This window comes from Hypomesus nipponensis, chromosome 19 (genome assembly GCF_054491055.1).
Source record: "Hypomesus nipponensis isolate SF chromosome 19, ASM5449105v1, whole genome shotgun sequence".
In the NCBI taxonomy this organism is placed as follows: Eukaryota; Metazoa; Chordata; class Actinopteri; order Osmeriformes; family Osmeridae; genus Hypomesus; species Hypomesus nipponensis.
The window spans coordinates 7,984,944-8,002,398 of NC_140379.1; the positions used below are offsets into that span (position 1 = coordinate 7,984,944).

Genomic DNA, 17,455 nt, shown 5'->3' on the forward strand with positions numbered 1-17,455 from the left:
TAGAACAAGGGAATGTCACACAGTGAGAAAAGTAAAATGCTAAAAATGAAGGCAAGTGAAAGAAAGAGGTATAGAAAGGGGGAGAGTGAAAGAGAGAGACGGAGGGGGGAGACAGGCTAGAGCACCAGCCAGCATGTCCATCTGTCATTGGACAGACTCTAATAACACAGGAATTGACAAGTGAATGTTGTGATGGAGAGAGAATGATATACTGCAAAGCACCATGTAATAGAAAAAAAGAAACTGAAAAATAGTTGTTCTTTTTTTGAGTGGCACCTTAATGGCAATGTATGGCCATTCTTATGTGTCCCTTGTGGATACACACATGAGGTGGTGCTTGCAAGCACACACATGCACACACAAGCACACATAGGCACACCCATCCACACACACACACACATTATGTAGACTGACAGACAGGAATGTGTTAGGAGGAGAGAGAGAGAAAGACCTGGTTATGGGGGGATAGCATGTTGGTTTGGGGGGAGAGAAAGAGTGTTGACTGGGTGTGAGGCATGCAGAGTGGGCATGGTGTCTGGATGTCATCAAGCCTGTGAAGTGGAAATAATCAAGAATTAGGATTGTCTCAGAAGACAGGAAAATTAATCCAAAATGAATTACGGAGTGGAGAGAGAGAGAGTTTCTTCTTTCAGTTTCACCCTCTCTGCTTGAAGCAAGATAGGGAATATGTTGTCTAATTTATCTGAACCAAACAGAATTATATTAACACATACAAGAACAAATAAAAGCAGATAGATGATTGGAAAAATCGAAAGAGAGAGAGAACAGATAGAGATATCACCGTGGAAAGGACAATAAAGAGAGAGAGAGAGGGAGGACAGAGATAGAGAAAGGGAGAGAGAGAGGGAAAGAGATAGAGTGGGAGAGAGAATGAGAGAGAGAGAGGCGGGGGACGGGGAGAACATGAGGAAGAGGGAGGGGGAGATGAACATTATGGGGGAAGGGGGAAGTCTTCTGTTGCTCTCGTCTCTTCTTGATAAAGAGGAGTCACGGTGGAGGCCATTGAAATAAACGCCACTTGTAAATTGCGGAGTGGAATTATACAGCATGCATAAGGATCCATACGCCTCCGCCTAAACCTGGCCAAAAACTGGGAGTGATAATTAAGACTTAGGGGGCGAATGACAGAGCCATTTGTGACGACAGAATATGGCGTCTCCCTGGCTCCCTGGGAAACAGAAGGGCTCTGAGAGGCTCCGTGTCACAAAACATTACCCACACAGCTGTTGGCTTTATGAGGAGAGCTGGTGTGTGCTCTCTCCCTGTCTCTCTCACCCTTTATTTCTCTCTTTTCTCACCCTTTATTTCTCAATTCCTCTACATTCCCTTTAGCTTTCTCGCTCTCTCTTCCTTTCTTTACCACCGTCTCCCTGTGTTTCTGTAACATCTTTCATCACATAGATAGGCAGAGCGGTGTTCCATACAGACATAGTTGTGTTCCAGACAGACAGAGAGACAGACATAGACAGACAGAGCTGTGTTCCAGACAGACAGACAGACAGACAGACAGACAGACAGACAGAGCTGTGTTCCAGACAGACAGACAGTCTGAGCAGCAGAACACAGTGTCACTCTGGAGGGGACCCCGGTGCGCCCCTGACCTTCTCTGTCACTCGCGTCTGCCGCCGACGCAGACATAAGGCTGGAGCTGAAAGCTAACAAGCCCCCCAGCTCAATACCAGTGCTGGTGATTAAACAACTCCCCTTAATTGCTCCTTTTGTGCGGGAATCTGCTGGTCACGCTGATTACAGAGGTGGAGGGGTAGAGAGGAGAGGGACGAGAGGGCCAGACACCTCCAATGACCTGCTGCCCTGCCCAGTCACAGCAGTTATATCTGACTACACAAGTGTTAGTGTGAATGTGTGTGTGTGTGTGTGTGGGGGGGGGGGGGGCGTGCATGTGTGTGTGAGTTTGTGTATTTGTGTTCAAATGTATGTGTGTGTGTGTGTGTGTGTGTGTGTGTGTCATACTGGTAGGTAGGTAAAGTTTTGTGGATAGATAGAGAGAGGGATGAACAGGTGAGCAGTACCAGAGCTCCCCCCAGTGTTCAGTTACAGTATAACACCAGCTTGATGCTAAGCTGGACTTCCTTGGTGTTCTAGAACAGTCAACTAGATGAGGCTAGGCTGTCTGTTGAGAGTGTGAGTACCAGCAGAAATGCTTGTTGGACCAGGCTGAGTTAGGCTTTCTGCTGTTCCAGCAGCTAGGTTGGACTGACCTACCCCCAGCAAGTTTTCCTGCAGCATGTGCTAGCAGCCAGAACCGGACCCAACATGGACCCAACATGGAGGCTGTGAGTGAAAGATCATAATGTCACATGTGGATCATCCAGTCCCTCAGAGGAAGATGCACACTGCTACAATGCCAAGCCAATGAGTCACTCTGAAAGGGAGGATTCCTCAATACCACTAATACACTCATGAAGTGGCTTTCGAGCACCTATCCACAAGTGCTTCCCTGCAAATGTGCTCTTCACTTCCACATTTGCCACTTGAGATCCCGAGGAAGCCGTTGTGGAGCCAAAACAGCCATCAGAGCTATGCTATGAAGCAGGGTAGAGTGGTGAGGTTGGAGGAGAGATTCCGTGTGGCATTCTCCATCTCTGTTTTAAAGGATTTGGATTCGACAGCGGTGAAATAAGTCTCTTTTTTCCTCTCTCTTTCTCTCTCTCTCTTTCTCTCTCTCTATGTGGTGTGTTTGTTTGAGTGTCGTTTAGTGTTCTTAAGCAAGTATTATTGGTGAATAATAGCAATGTGTATTTCCTATCAGCAAATAAAACCTGAAAAACATGTTTTTTTCTCATATCACACTACTACTACCCCAACAGTACTGTTAGTACCGTGGAGAGTAGCATGCTGGTGTCTGTCACAAAGTGTTACACTGCCCCCTGGTGTCAAAAACATTTTGACATCATGCCTCCATACAATGTCAATTCTCACATTTCAAATCACCCCCATACAAACAGTATAGAAAACAGGACGGATGAAAACAGGATCTAAAATTGTGCAAAATGTAACTTTATTCGCTCTTTCCATCATCGTCGTCATCATCGTTGTCAACATCCTCGTCACTGTTACCATTACGATCATCATTATGATCATCATAGCATGTTATCAGTTGTTCGTGAAGATACACAATACATAGGGTGACAAGAGAAGGTGCACATCTAGGGTCCTGGGGAGGAAAGGGAGGGGGGGGGGGGTAGGGGCAATAGGCATCATCAAAGGCCTACAGAATCAAAGGGAAGATTCCGAGAATCAAAAGGCTTCATAAGGTGGTCTCTCTCATTCCAACAACATAACAGGAATGTGCACCTCTGTCTCCCAGCTGAACATCTCCTTTCCCTTTGCTCCTTATTTACAACAAAACGTCAACAGAATGTTTCAACATCAGTCGCCATTTGTGAAATTTAAACCCAGAAAAGCAGTTTACAGTACACAGGTATGTCCTAAAGAAGACATTTAGCATGAAGGACATCAAGTATTGATTTTTTCTACTGAGCTCTAACTCCACCTCTCTACTTCCCTTACTATCTATACGTTTGAAGGTGCCAGGATATTCTGAGGTGCGTTTCTCTCCCAGTTGGACAGGACGCTGAAGAAGTGCAATGTTCCAGTACAATCTAACAATGTTCAGAGTAATACAAAGCCACACATACATGTACAGACAACTAATCGATAAACAGGGTCTCTTCTGCACAGGGTACGTCACTCCCCCAAGATAAAACCATAACGATGAGAAGCACTTCAGTACCAGTAAGTGTGTGAGTGGGATTGATCCTGGCCCTCTGAGGTGTGGTTCATGCTGCTCCCTGCAGACACGGGCCCTGTGCTGCAGGACACTAACCCCGGCAGAAAAACCCCTCCCTGCCATTCATCACAGAAAAGGAAATCAACAGATCGCTGGGAGATAGTGCCTTAGCGCACACAACACAGAGAGCTGGCTCTCTGCATGTATGTAAATCCATCACTGATAATGAAGGGAGAGCATTAATAAGCGTCGGGAGCCGTTCCTTTCTCACTGTCTAGACGTCCACAACAAGGGGGCGTGTGAACACGGGAGAGGCTCCACAGATTCAACGGATAGAGGAGAGGGGACGGAGACGGCAGGAGACTGGAGGTGACCCCGGCGGAAATGAAAGAGCGGCGTCTGAAAGGGACGTGCGTGTTGGTGTCTGTCTGTGTGTGTGTGTGTGTATTATCTGTGCGTGCACACATATTGACATACGTGTGCTTGAGCAGTTGTGTGTGTGTGTGTTTGTGTGTAGACGTAGGCGTGTGTGTGTTGATGTGAGACCGTCCACTCTGACGTCCCCGTTCTGTTCAATCTTTTCTTTTTGAAGAAATTAAGAAGATAAGAATATAAAGACACAAAACAGGACAGAGAGAGAGGGAGAGAGAGAGAGAGAGAGAGAGAGAGCGAGAGAGAGAGAGAGAGGGACAGCCAAAGTGACTAGATATGGTGACCACGGCTCTTCCCCTGTCTGACTGTCTGCATTAGGGCCTCCATTAGCTTGAGTAGATCTGGGTTCCAATCACTCTCATGATCTCCTTCTGCACTTTGGGCTCCTGCGTATTGATGTTGGCATCGCCCACCTGGCCGTCCTCATAGCTGCAACAAAAGGGGTCAGGGAGCAGGGTCAGGCTCAGGGTTCAGTGGGTCCACATCCATGCCAGCCAGTCCAACAGCGGAGAGACACGTTTAGGTCGAAAGGGCTAAGGACACTCACACAAAGAAGAAGCGAGTGCAGACGTGGTCGGACACGGGACACACCCAGATGTTGCCGTGTTTCTGGAGGTCCTTTGATGTGATCACTGAGGAAGGGTTAAAGGTCAGGGGGTCAGTCTGGCCTCTCTCGCTTTGTGGGTCTTCATAAAGCTTAGTCAAATCAAGTAGGGCTTTCGCTAACAACAACATCCTTCACAAGCACCTTCTTTGGATGCAGCATCTTTCTCTCACTGAATAAAATACCCAGGAACATAACCTACAGACAAAAGATATGAAATATCATCGTGAACTGACCTTCACACAGGGCAATGCAGTTCAGATTCCGGCTCTGGAGAAACCTTGACTGAATGGGTCGGCTCTGTGGAATGAGTCAGCATGATGAGTCAGTTGCAGGGAATCATCAAACATAATGATTCTTGATGAGTCACTGTATTGTTACTCGTCAAAGGCTCATTAGCGAGCGAGTCCTGTGAACAATTCAGCAAGTATGGTACCTGAGGAATAGTGTTCATTCTATTGTAGCGTTGCACCAGCTCATCTTTGGTGGGCATACGGTGTTGTCCTTTCCCCATCCCTGCACACATACAAGCACAAACATACACACTTGTAAATAAAGTAGAGCAGTGAATCTGGCCACGCCCGTCTTGCCAGTACCATGCACTGATGCGATGTAAAACTCTTCCCTGGAGTTTAGGGGCAAGATGGAGGGGGGGAGGGATCAGTTACCTCATGGAACGATGACCAATGACTGCATGTCCATTGCATTTGGACACAGACCATGCACATAGCCAACAACGTGTGTGATATGCGATGGAACATAAATAGCCAGACAAGAGGACCCCCCTCCCTCCCCCCTCCCCCCCCCCCACACACACACAGAGTGGAGACAGCTCAGGACAGCAGAGCACAGGGGCGAACCACAGATGAAGCCAGTGACACGGGCGATGTTGAACACAGAGTTAGACAGGCAGCACTGTGGACGGCAGGGGGCACCAGAGAGAGAGAGAGAGAGAGAGAGAGAGAGAGAGAGAGAGAGAGAGAGAGAGAGAGAGAGAGATAAAGAGAGATAAAGAGAGATAAAGAGAGATAAAGAGAGATAAAGAGAGATAAAGAGAGAGATAAAGAGAGAGTACGGAAAAGAGGGGAGGAGGGTGGGTGGGTGCCTACCTGAGTATCCAAAGGAGATGCTGGAGATGGGGCTCAGATAGATGCCCTTGCCATATGCTGCACCATGCAGCTGGGATTGGAGAGAGCAGGGGCAGAATCACAGGAAGCCCAGCGGGCGAGACGCACACTCACAGACACGCACACACACACACACACATTCTTTAAAGACACGCGCACACTATCGCAGACACGCGGACATACACAGACTCTCCAAAGACTCACTCAAGGCTAACACACGCACACCCCTTTCACATTGTGAAATGTCAATACAAGATGTTGGATGCGGATCTTGTTAAGAGCTGTCATTTCCATGATTCTCCGTGATGAATAGGAAGTACGCCTATTGCCGTTGAAGATGATGACAGACAGGATATTGACATTTCAGGTATTCCATGTGGGCAGGGGAGAGAGAGAAATTTGAGTCCCAGCTCCAGAAAAGAGAAGGTACGTATGGAACAAGTCTTTTCTTTATGTCTTTCTCGAATGGACTGAACATCCATAAAAAGGATTGGTCAAAGTGAGGGATGACAATTCAAAACATTTCAGCTTTGAAAGAAATATAATGATACAAATGTAATAAGATGATTTGTCTGAATGTGACCAGAACAGACACAGAAACACACCAGGCATTGGTGTGACGACCAAGGAAGACAGACTCAACCACAGAAAACGCAAACAAAGAAATCCCGAGAAGATGAAAAATGAAGAAGAAAGAAGATAGAATAAAGAGAAAGATTGAAGATGTGAGCTAAAGAGTCAGACAACAACCAAGCACAATCAAGTCCGACTCACGCTTGCTTTAAAAACGTTTCTTTACAAAACAGCAGCTGACACACACATACAGTGTGACACGTGATTCAACACACACAAACGCCAACCATTTTCAATGCAGAACACAGCAGCTTAAAATGCCAGGTCTGATATCCTGGATACTCATGATCTAAGTACTGTTCACTAACCTTCCATGTGAACCTCACCACATTCACACCAGTGTGGATCTCCATCCAGCCAGCTCTAGTTGAAGAAGCCTGTCCTACCCATAGTCTACCTAATGTAGTGCTCCCAGCGGTTAACCCCAGGCCTCTGGCAAAGCCCTCTGGTGACCCCTCAGCCCCCAGCGCACACCACAGCCCCCTCCCTCTCAGTACAGGAAGGGGCGTGCCATCCGCTGCTGTCAGAGCAGGAAAACAGGAAGCTGCTGACATTGGCTGGGGAGGAAGTGACCGGTGGGCCTTGCCCATATAAGGGGGCCAGTACAAGTGAATCTGGCAACCATTGCTGTCAAAAATGGATCAGCTGGACAGCCAGGGGACCTGCCCCATGTGACGGACAGGCAGGAGCTGCTGTCCAAGGGAAGATGCGTCTTAAACCAGCAAACTGCTGGAGCGGACGTACCTGCAGTTTGGTGTAAGAGGCATTGACTAGTCCATTTCTCAGAACGGAGTGCCAGTTCTCTATATGGGAACCACTAGAGCAGGCGCAGAGAGAGAGAGAGAGGGGGGGGGAGGGAGGGAGGGAGGGAGGGAGGCAGGCAGGCAGGGAAGGAGGGAGGGAGGGAGGGAGGGAGAGAGAGAGAGAGAGAGAGAGAGAGAGAGAGAGAGAGAGAGAAAGAAAGAAAGAAAGAAAGAAAGAAAGAAAGAAAGAAAGAAAGAAAGAAAGAAAGAAAGAAAGAAAGAAAGAAAGAAAGAAAGAAAGAGAGAGAGAAAGAAAGAAAGAGAGAGAGAGAGAGAGAGAGAGCTGTGTGAATACAAAACACTTCATCAAACAAAGCTTCTAATGTGCGGCCAGAGCTTTGTGGCGGCTCCAACCACACAAACATGCTGCATTTCTATCCTGGTCACATCCTGGTCACTGATAGCTTTTCATGCTGGCCTCTGCAACCACCCCAACACTCTGAAGACTACATCTATCACCCCAAATAATTCACATTTAGAATGTTTGATGTTTAAATACAGAATCAACAAAGTATGTGTATCTTGAACCCTAACCCTTTTACTTTCAAAACCCCGGTGTTACATGACTGCCAGCCCCAGAGGAAATATCAAATTGGACTGTTTCACGTCTCTTAAAATAAAAACACAGAGGGGGTCAAAACAGACTGCTGTTATTCTTAGGCTGTGTTCAGTAGAGTGGCTGTTGAATAGAGCTGTGTTCCCGGAGGGACTGAGCTAGATTGGTTTGCTTTGACGCACAGGGAGGCAAGGGAGGTGGATGGAGGGGAGGGGGGGTGGAAGGCAGTGGAGGCAGGGCTGGACAGGGGGAGATGAAAGGAATCAGAGCGAGGCAGGTTTTGGAAGGCTGAAGTAAAGGGAGGGATGAGGGGGAAGCAGGGCACTCACTGGAAGGCGAAGGTGCTGCCGTAAAGTTTTTTGGCGGTGCGGAAGCGCGCCTCCTTGGCTGGAGGACTGCTGAGGAGCAGGAACTGGTGGGACGTGTGCATGAACTTAAGTTGCTGGAGGGAGAGAGCAAACGAGAGACAGACAGACAAAGACAGAGTGCCAGAGACAATATCAATATGACATGTCATGGAGCTACTCCCAAACTACATGGGAGCTATGACATCCCAGTGCTAGCTACCATGAAGATAATAAACTGGAAGATGTTGATCACCGTACCCTACTCAGAGGCAGTTTGACAATATGAGACCGATTGCTGGATATGATCCTGGAGAACAGAGATGAATGGAGAAATATAGAGATGGTGGGAGGGAGATAGAGAGGGAAGAAAGACAAGTGAGTAGATTCAGACATGAACATGGGATTTGTAGCACCAGACAGTACTTAGCATTGCATGTTACAGCATAAAGCTGACATTATACTTGTCTAGAGTTCTTAAGCAATTCAGATATTCGACAAAGGTGTTTTGAGTTATCAACACTACTAACCACTGCAGTAGAGGGTGGGCCAGAGGATCCAGCTTGTCCATCTGTTTTTTAATCTCCAGATAAGAGCCCTGAAATACATAAATACACACGCTTTATGCTCATGTCAGTTTTGAGCGCATTCAATGTTCAATGTTTGATTTCATTGGGCATCCCTCCCTACTCTGTACTTCCTTCCCCCTCCTCAACACCCCCCCTTCCCCTCTGTACCTGGGTCATCTCCCTGATGGACATCACACTGTCCAGTGCCTTCTGCAGTCTCTCATAGTTCTTCTTCTGTGACCAGAGAGAGGGGGAGACACACAGCCAGGGGACAGGGGAGAAGGGGTGGGGTGACACAGAGACACAATGGATTAACACCCATAAACCCGCATGTCGCATCTTTATAACCGTGCTGCATGTGTAGAGGGGTGATCAGCACCTTGGGGTTGAAGGCCAAAGTCTTGGGGTCATTGGGGTCCACGACAGAAGGGTAAGGTTCAAATATGATGCTCTTCCTGGGGGACTCCAGAGCTGCTCTGCACATCGCCACTAACAGGTCCACCACCTGAAACATCATTATGAAAAACAAACGGAGAGTCCCATGATTGTGTGTCTACGTGGACGTGGGTATTTGTGCACGTGTGTGTGTCTGTGTGTGTGTGTGTGTGTGTGTGTGTGTGTGTGGGGGTGCGTGTGTGTGTGTAGCTTGTAATGACCTCTGCTCCAGTGGCCACCTCCTCAGCGGCCCCTGACATCACTCCCAGGGTGTAGAAGGAGAACACACACAGCTCCCGAGTGCATACAGCAGGCTACAAGCACGCAGACACACACACAGACAGGCAGTGAAACACGGAAACAATCATTGAGAACACATTGTTCATACAAAACAACCTACGTTTATGTATGTTTGTATTCAAGCATTTACAACCTACGTTATCTATATTTTGATCTATGTGTCATTTCAGATGTAATATGGACTCAGGTATCATTTCTTACGGAGGACCACACAGTCTTTCTCCTGTACCTTCAACATGGATCCATTCTGAAAGACGTGCTGCTCATCGCAGACAACACAGTATTCATTGAGAGTAGGGATCCTCTGCTCCGAGTACTTCATGATCTGTGAGGACACAAACACACACACACACTTGGCCTCACCATCACTGCTTCATCTGACACAAACACACACACTTGGCCTCACCATCACTGCTTCCTCTGACACAAATACACACATATAGCCTGGCTATCATTTAGCTGACTGGTACAGTGCATGAAGTGACTGGTACATTAATTGGCTGGTATACTAACTTTCTAGTAGTGTTAGTAATATATTTGTCTTGTTTCTGTCTTGCTTGCATCCACATTAGAACATGACAATGTTTCAAATTGCCTTTCGAAGGTCCATCAGAGGATGCTCTGTTTTAAAGGCCTGTCAGTGTGTGTGGGAGTTGTGCAAAGAGGGGGTGGCTCTATGTCCTGGAAGCTCGTACCTGTACTAAGAAGCCATACTCCAAGGTAGGGATGTTCTTGCAGTGTCCGCCCGCCTGGGATGAGAAAAACAATTCAATCAGCTGCCGCGTGGTAATCTGCGCTGGAGCCCTGGCCGCCGGAACAGCCACAGTCTGATGGGTCAATGAAGACAAAGCATTATGGGAAACGGCACACACCATGGTTCGGGGAGGGGGAGGGGTCTGGAAGAGGCTCGGATAGGAGGGGAATAAGTAAGAAAAAAAGAGAGATAAGAAAGGAAATTGGCAGGGAAGGAAGGAAGGAAGGAAGGAAGGAAGGAAGGAAGGAAGGAAGGAAGGAAGGAAGGAAGGAAGGAAGGAAGGAAGGAAGGAAGGAAGGAAGGAAGGAAGGAAGGAAGGAAGGAAGGAAGGAAGGAAGGAAGGAAGGAAGGAAGGAAGGAACATTAGCTGGTGTGTTGTGAAAGGGAAGGGGAAAGTTACATTTAAGCCCAGTTTTGTGCAGTTTGTTAACAATTCCATTGAGAAAACAGTTATTGACTACTGAAGAATGCAATTGTTATCCAATTATGCAATATTGTAATGTTAGTCTAGTGTAAATAACAGCTGTGTTTATGTAGGGGACTGTGATATGCATATTGACCAGCAGGACATGTAGTGTTTATGTATGGTTATGTTGTGTGTGAGTGTATGTGTGTGTGTGTTTAGGGGTTCCGACCTGGCTGTTGGGGGGGTAGCTGAACAGTTCTCCCTTGGGGTTCTTCATGGTGCAGGAAATGGAGCGGTTCATCAGTCGGGTCACCCTCAGCTCCGGGACACTTAACTTCCCCTTTAGAACCGTGTCCTGGATCAGAGGGAAACTAGGGGACCTGGACACACACACAGACAAACGTGTAATGGACGTGTCATGACATACTGTATGTGGCAAAGCTTTATCATTGTGTCCCAAGCGGTCAGAAGCGGTCAGAAGCGGTCAGAAGCGGTCAGAAGCAGTAGCAGTCTTACTTGGGGATGGGGGAGAAGATGCTGAGTCCAGCTCTGAACTTCTTGATGGTCCCTCCAGCCTTGAACCAGCTGTGTCTCTTCTCCTGCTGGGCCTTCAAGAACTCATTACTAAGGTGCTTCCACTGCTGAGCCGTGAACGTGCTGAGGATCCTGGGAACACACACACACATGCAGGCAGACACACACACACACACGCACACACACACGCACACACACAGTAAGTCAAGGGGTAAGTGGGGGATTGCAATCACAGAAAGTAATTAGGAATGATCAATACCTGAAATGCAACAGAACTGAAATATCATATAAGCAGGAAGAACGGCATGCATCTGGCATTAACCGATCTACACAGACAGGAAGTCATTTAACTGCAGAAACCGATAAATTAAGCCCTTTTAGTGGACAAAGGGATTGTTTTGTTGTTCTGAAGGTTGAGAACATTGGCTCGTAATATGGTGATGATGATGATGATGATGATGATGATGATGATGATGATGATGATGATGATGATGATGATGATGTGCGCAGGACTCACTTCTTAAGCTGCAGGCCCAGACTGAAGCCCTCTTTGTTGGAGGGCTGGAACACCTCCACTGATGGCTCTGAGAACAAATGACTCAGATTATTATGCAACACACACACACATTCATAGGCACAAGTAGGTGCAGATGTACACAGACAGGCACACACTCACACACATTCAAAAAAAACACTCATATGGATATTACTCACCAGGTCCATCTAGGTACTGAGAGAGAGAGAAGCGCAGTCTCAGAATGATAGGCTCTGTTCTGATGACCTTCCAGGCTGTGGCAACTTCCTCCTGGAACATATAAACACAAGATGATCAACTGTATTTATATCTAGTACATGCAGTATATTGCTAAGATACAATCCTATAGAAAGTTTCTACAAAGCCAGATTTGATATTACAGTAAAGAGGAAAATGGATGACATCCTTAGCTCACATCTAGAAAACTGATATTGATCTGCAGATCAATATCCACATCATCGATGGTTCCATACTCTCTGTTGGGAGGAAAAATACCAGATTATACAGATGTATTTATTTAGATTTAATAAGATCAAATATTATATCTAGTTAATTGAGTCTTTCTGCAGAGTCAAGTCCAAGATCAGAGTAGTTCCTGGTGAGAGTCAATAAGGCAGGACCAGTGGATTACCTGACAGACACAGCGCTGTCAGTGTAGATATCCTTCACCGCCTCGATGTCTGCATCCAGCTGAGGGTGACGGTACAGATCAGCGGCACAGCTCCCCTGCAGACAGATAAGAACACAGAAAGACACAGACAGACAGACAGACAGACAGACAGACAGACAGACACACACACAGACAGACAGACAGACAGACAGACAGACAGAAAGACAGACACACACACACACACACACACAGACAGACAGACAGACAGACAGACAGACAGACAGACAGACCGACAGGCATTGGATATTATTTTGTGTTTAGATTATCTATTGCCACTGGGAAATCATTTTTAATTCTGGACTGGATTTTCTCCTCAAGCATGAGAGAAACGTCCATATAAAAGGTTGATTGAAAGATTAAGCTTTTGTGTTCCATCTTTGCAGTAGATAGTATGTGATAAGACTGCATATTGGAGGATTTTACTGCTCTTGTCCTCATTGATGATCACCAGAACTTGTTTGAACAGGAATTCTCAAAAGTTGTCTGGGTGTGTTTATGCATGTATGCATCAGCATGAGTGTGTGTTTATTCATGTATGTGTAAGTGAATTTGTACATTATGTGTGTGTGTGTGTGTGTGAATGTGTGTTTGTGTATGTGTGTGTGCAGTACCTGAATCCCATAAAGGAACTGCTCTGACTCATTCTCTCCGTCAGACTCCTCATCCGTCCAGCACTGGCCTTTGATGTCCTGAAGATACACACACACACACACACACACACACATTCAAAAGGCCATTATGGCCTACATCAGAAGGAAGCAGACCAAGCCCTTTTTAGCATCCCTTCATCTTACATCCTCCCTTCCTATATTACCCCTTCCCTCTCCCTCTATCTGAGAGAAGCATGCTCACAGCTTGCCAAAAGGGGGGAATATATACCCATGGTCAGGATTAAGAAATATTACAACTATAAAATGATAGATCAGTAAATAAATTGTAAAAGAATAATCTGCAGTGTGACAACCAATGAGTATCGAGATCAGTCTAACTGCAACCATGATTTACAACAACGCTCAATCGCATCCGCATGGCAAAGATATTGTAACAGTATCTATCATGTTTCCTACAGTCTGGTTATAGCTAAATCTACCAAGGCAAATACACTAATGAGACCACTGGGTTTTGTAGTCTATAACAACAGGTTACATAGCTTCCTTTTGTAGTCTTACCATTGTGTCTGTTTTTCATAAGGCTCTCTCAGACAAGGTAAGGCCTCTCCGGACTCCCATCCATACCAGCTAGGCGTCCGGTAGGCAGAGGGTCAAAAAGGAATCCTTCCGCTGGTCAGTTCACTTACACGTCCTCAGCAGTGATGGGACCTAAACCCTAGAAACGAGAGTGACATGACGAGTGATGAGCCATCTCACATTCCTCTCACAAAGCTGAGAATCAGTGAAAGGGCAATGTAATCTTGTCTTCAGCACTCAGTAATGGTGGCCTCCTTTGCCTGCTTTCTTTTAATCATCTGCACTCCACCTTGCCATGTATCCTAGCAACAGCCATCTCTGCCTTCTGTCACTGTTTCATTAATCACCACGGAAGGAGGGGGAGAGAGAGAGAGAGAGAGAGAGAGAGAGAGAGAGAGAGAGAAGTGAAAGGCTGTGAAGAGGGATTTACACATTTCTGCAAGAAAATCTATGTTTATCTTGGAGCAAAATGTTAGAGCAACTTTTCCAGCAAGGAAGAAGTGACCTGGCCCATACTGTGTCCACATCCATGATTTTCCAGCAATCATACAATTGGGATGTGTTAGTGTTGTATCATCCTATATTAGAACTCTGCAAAGGAATCATCTTGGCATCAAAAAGACTTCCTGTTTAAATAGGGGTTAAACAGTGGGAAACCTGAGGCAGGTCCCAGGGGTGAGGTCAGTGTGTGATGGAGTCAGGTGTGACCTCGTTACTTCTCTAGAACAAGCCCAGTTCCAGCTGCTACACTGAAGCAGACCCTTCCTCGGATGAGGCGGCAGACAACTGTATCATTGGGATGTCATTATTTCAGTAGCTAGTCTGCAGTCTTATTTTAGGAAACCTTGGTGAAACTATTGCCGAGTTATTCTAGTGGATCAGAGAGGGTGTGAAGTCTACGATGCAGAAGACGCACAGACATTAGTAGACACACATATGCAAGCACACATACACACACATACAGATACATTTCCTATGTCTGTCAATACACCAGTGATGGTGTCTGCCAGATTTATGAGTCAATGAAAAAAAAAGAAATGTATTTATTTCTCCCTCCGTTCTCCTCTCACTCCCTCCCTTCTTCTTCTTCTTCTTCTTCTTCTTCTTCTTCTTCTCTCTCTCTCTCTCTCTCTCTCTCTCTCTCTCTCTCTCTCTCTCTCTCTCTCTCTCTCTCTCTCTCTCTCTCTCTCTCTCTCTCTCTCTCTCTCTCTCTTTCATTTCGCTGCCTGGGCTGTGAGCATCAAGCGCCTCTCTCTCCTGAACTGAGCCATTTTGTTTCAGCAGACCTCTGGCTCTAAATGCGAAGATCCCAGCCCCAGACATTACTGTGTACATGTCATCTAGCTTTTCCTGTTGTTGATGTAGGTACTGGCATCCAACTCGTTATTTCGTGGGATTTCCAGTTAATTTAATCCCTGCTAAACAATCACCTGCTTCATTTGAGTTTTTGGGCAGCGTTGAATACATCACCTGCCCCTCCACCCTCACACACGCACATACACACCTCTTTCACAATGACCTCCGCTCTCTCCCTCCTCCTCCTCCTGTCCTGCTGACCCTGTCATGTCCCCGACGCCCCCTCACCTCTGTCACCGTACATACCAATGGAGAGATGCAGACAAACCATCCCCCGGAGACCCCCCCCCCACCTTCCTCTCAACTGAATTTACACACAAGCCCACAAAGCCACAGCGATGCAGAGTGATTTTACCCCTCCCCCACCCCCCGCCGCACACTTACCTAGTCGAGAGATGGAGGGGAGAGAGGGAAAGAGAGAGGAGAGAAGACGCTGTCCTTGGTCCTTGTTCCGGCTCCTTCCCCCTCTTAAAGGGAACACCTGTTTTTTTTTTTTTTCTAGTTAAGCTATCACCCCCTCTCCAATCAAAAAAATTATTAGAACCTAAAGTAAAGCCATTATAAGCAGCAATGAGAGATGTTCATGTCAGGATCCTCCATTTTGCTGATGCTTTTGGTCTCTTCTTTGGAGTGTGCCGCTGTGCTGTCTGGGTGCTCTCTGTGCCAGTCTGTCTGTGTGTTTATCTATTGCAGATCTCTGTCTCTGCTGCTGCTGCTGCTGTCTTAGTTTTTGCCTGACAACACTGAGGGGGCCGAGCATGCTCAGTCAGAGCCAGAAGATGGTCATGTGATCTGCAGCTGACTGCATTGCTGCTGAGGGGGATGAGGGAGAGGGAAAAAGAGAGTAAAATGGCAGTTCTTTTCATTTGTGTGCATGTGAGGGCGTGTTTTTTTATGTTGGTCTGTGTAAAATGTATGTGCAACATGTATTATAGATACATCTGTATGATATTTACATTTATTCATTTACATCATATTAACCTCTTAGATATTATGGGACATTATATTATATTAACACATTTGATTACATTTTAAATATGAATTTGTCTTTAATACATTGTTACATAGTTTATCTGACACAGAAAACAATCCATAGTGAAGGGTAAGGTTAGAGATTAAAGGGTCTAAAAGACCCTGTTGAGAAACTCCAAACGTTCCTCCCTTCCAGATTTTTTATATGTCATGCCTGGATTGGCTGCAGCTTGGTAGAGGATTCAGTGCCCAACCCAATCACTTTATGTTCTGAGATCCATTCAAGGATGACATAAGGCAACGAAACATAACTATCTCGAGGACCATTAGGGGATACGCTACTGTGTTAATCTGTGTTTACCCTGGTTAGCTCCCAGTAAGCAGTGAGCTGTGGGCTGGGCAGATTAGACACAGGAAAGAGAACTCCCTGTACATTGCTGGGCTGTGTCGGTTCACGGTAGAAGACCTTCTCTATAGTGTTAAGGCAGGTTTTCCAAAGGCCAGACATATGGCAGTGACCCTGGTGGAGATTCCCACCCTGAGGACAAATTCAGTGCTCCTGTTTTAATAAACCATCTGTGCCACACCAGTATGATTGTGTCAGGTCAGCTGTAGAGCGTTGGACGGAGTGTGGACTGGTGCCTTTACAAAAGAGAGCCACGGAGGATTGAGAGACTTGATGGATACAGTGGGCGTTGCCATTTTTGTGATATCCACACAATTCTAGCAAGCAGAGCATGTCCCTTTGCACCATGGCAACACAAATGGAAGTGTTTCTAGGATTGAGATGGACATTCAAAGATGACACACACATTTCTAAGAGCAATTTATTATCACACAGTTACAGCATACCACTTGTGTCACATCCGGTTATTTATAGCAGGACAGTGGTTAATCCCGCAGGTGTGCATCAATGGGGATTTGGCTGAGGATATAACAAGGGTGTATCATACTGTCCCTCATGGCTAACTAGCTAAAGGATGAAGGGAGAGAAGAAAGTGTGTATGTGTGTGGGTGTGTGTGTGTGTGTGTGTGGGGGGGGGGGGGGGGGGTTAGGACGCATTAACACAGTGTGACAACCAGGGGCATGGCTTGAAGCTAGGGTGATTGGATTGCAGGGCTGTCCCTCACCTGGGCAGGTGTGTCTATTGGTCTGAGGCAGCAGAGCTCTGCAGAGGACACCAGCACAGCTTGGCAGTGCCAGTGAAACGCCAACATGGGCAGTGGCAGCAGCAGCAGAAACACCGTAGAGAATAGGTGAGAGGCCCAGCCGGGGGAGGGAGGGAGGTGACAGGGAGAGATATGAATACAGCACCGGGTGTGTGGTTGTATGGGCGTGGGGGGGATATCAACTATAAGCACTTAGAATTGGGAGGTTTGGGGCATTACATCTATGGCGGGTTATCACTTTGAAGGTTTTTCTGTAAGTGCAAATGCAAATGGGAAGTTAGGACAGAGCTGATTTG

General features: G+C 46.6%; 1 protein-coding gene across 1 annotated transcript; it reads right to left on the reverse strand.

The window, feature by feature from the left end:
• Positions 1-3,222: 3,222 nt before the first annotated feature.
• Positions 3,223-14,192, reverse strand: parp6a (poly (ADP-ribose) polymerase family, member 6a). The gene is made up of 22 exons (XM_084682815.1): positions 14,178-14,192; positions 13,086-13,163; positions 12,436-12,530; positions 12,220-12,280; positions 11,984-12,074; positions 11,787-11,853; positions 11,252-11,401; positions 10,965-11,115; positions 10,271-10,402; positions 9,805-9,900; positions 9,497-9,589; positions 9,220-9,345; positions 9,009-9,074; positions 8,802-8,869; positions 8,533-8,581; positions 8,257-8,369; positions 7,313-7,385; positions 5,918-5,987; positions 5,245-5,324; positions 5,045-5,108; positions 4,752-4,836; positions 3,223-4,633 (listed from the first exon to the last, which is right to left on the reverse strand). The coding sequence occupies exons 1-22, from the start codon at positions 14,190-14,192 to the stop codon at positions 4,531-4,533; spliced, it is 1,926 nt and encodes a 641-aa protein (XP_084538941.1). The 3' UTR covers positions 3,223-4,530.
• Between the last annotated feature and the right edge of the window lie 3,263 nt (positions 14,193-17,455).

Excerpts from the sequence above, each read along its gene's own strand:
- parp6a (XM_084682815.1), bottom strand. Across the intron at positions 9,590-9,804 it reads AGAATGGATCCATGTTGAAG|CCTGCTGTATGCACTCGGGA; the intron begins GTACAGGAGAAA and ends GCGTGCTTGTAG. Across the intron at positions 5,988-7,312 it reads CCTCTTACACCAAACTGCAG|CTGCATGGTGCAGCATATGG; the intron begins GTACGTCCGCTC and ends CTCCAATCCCAG.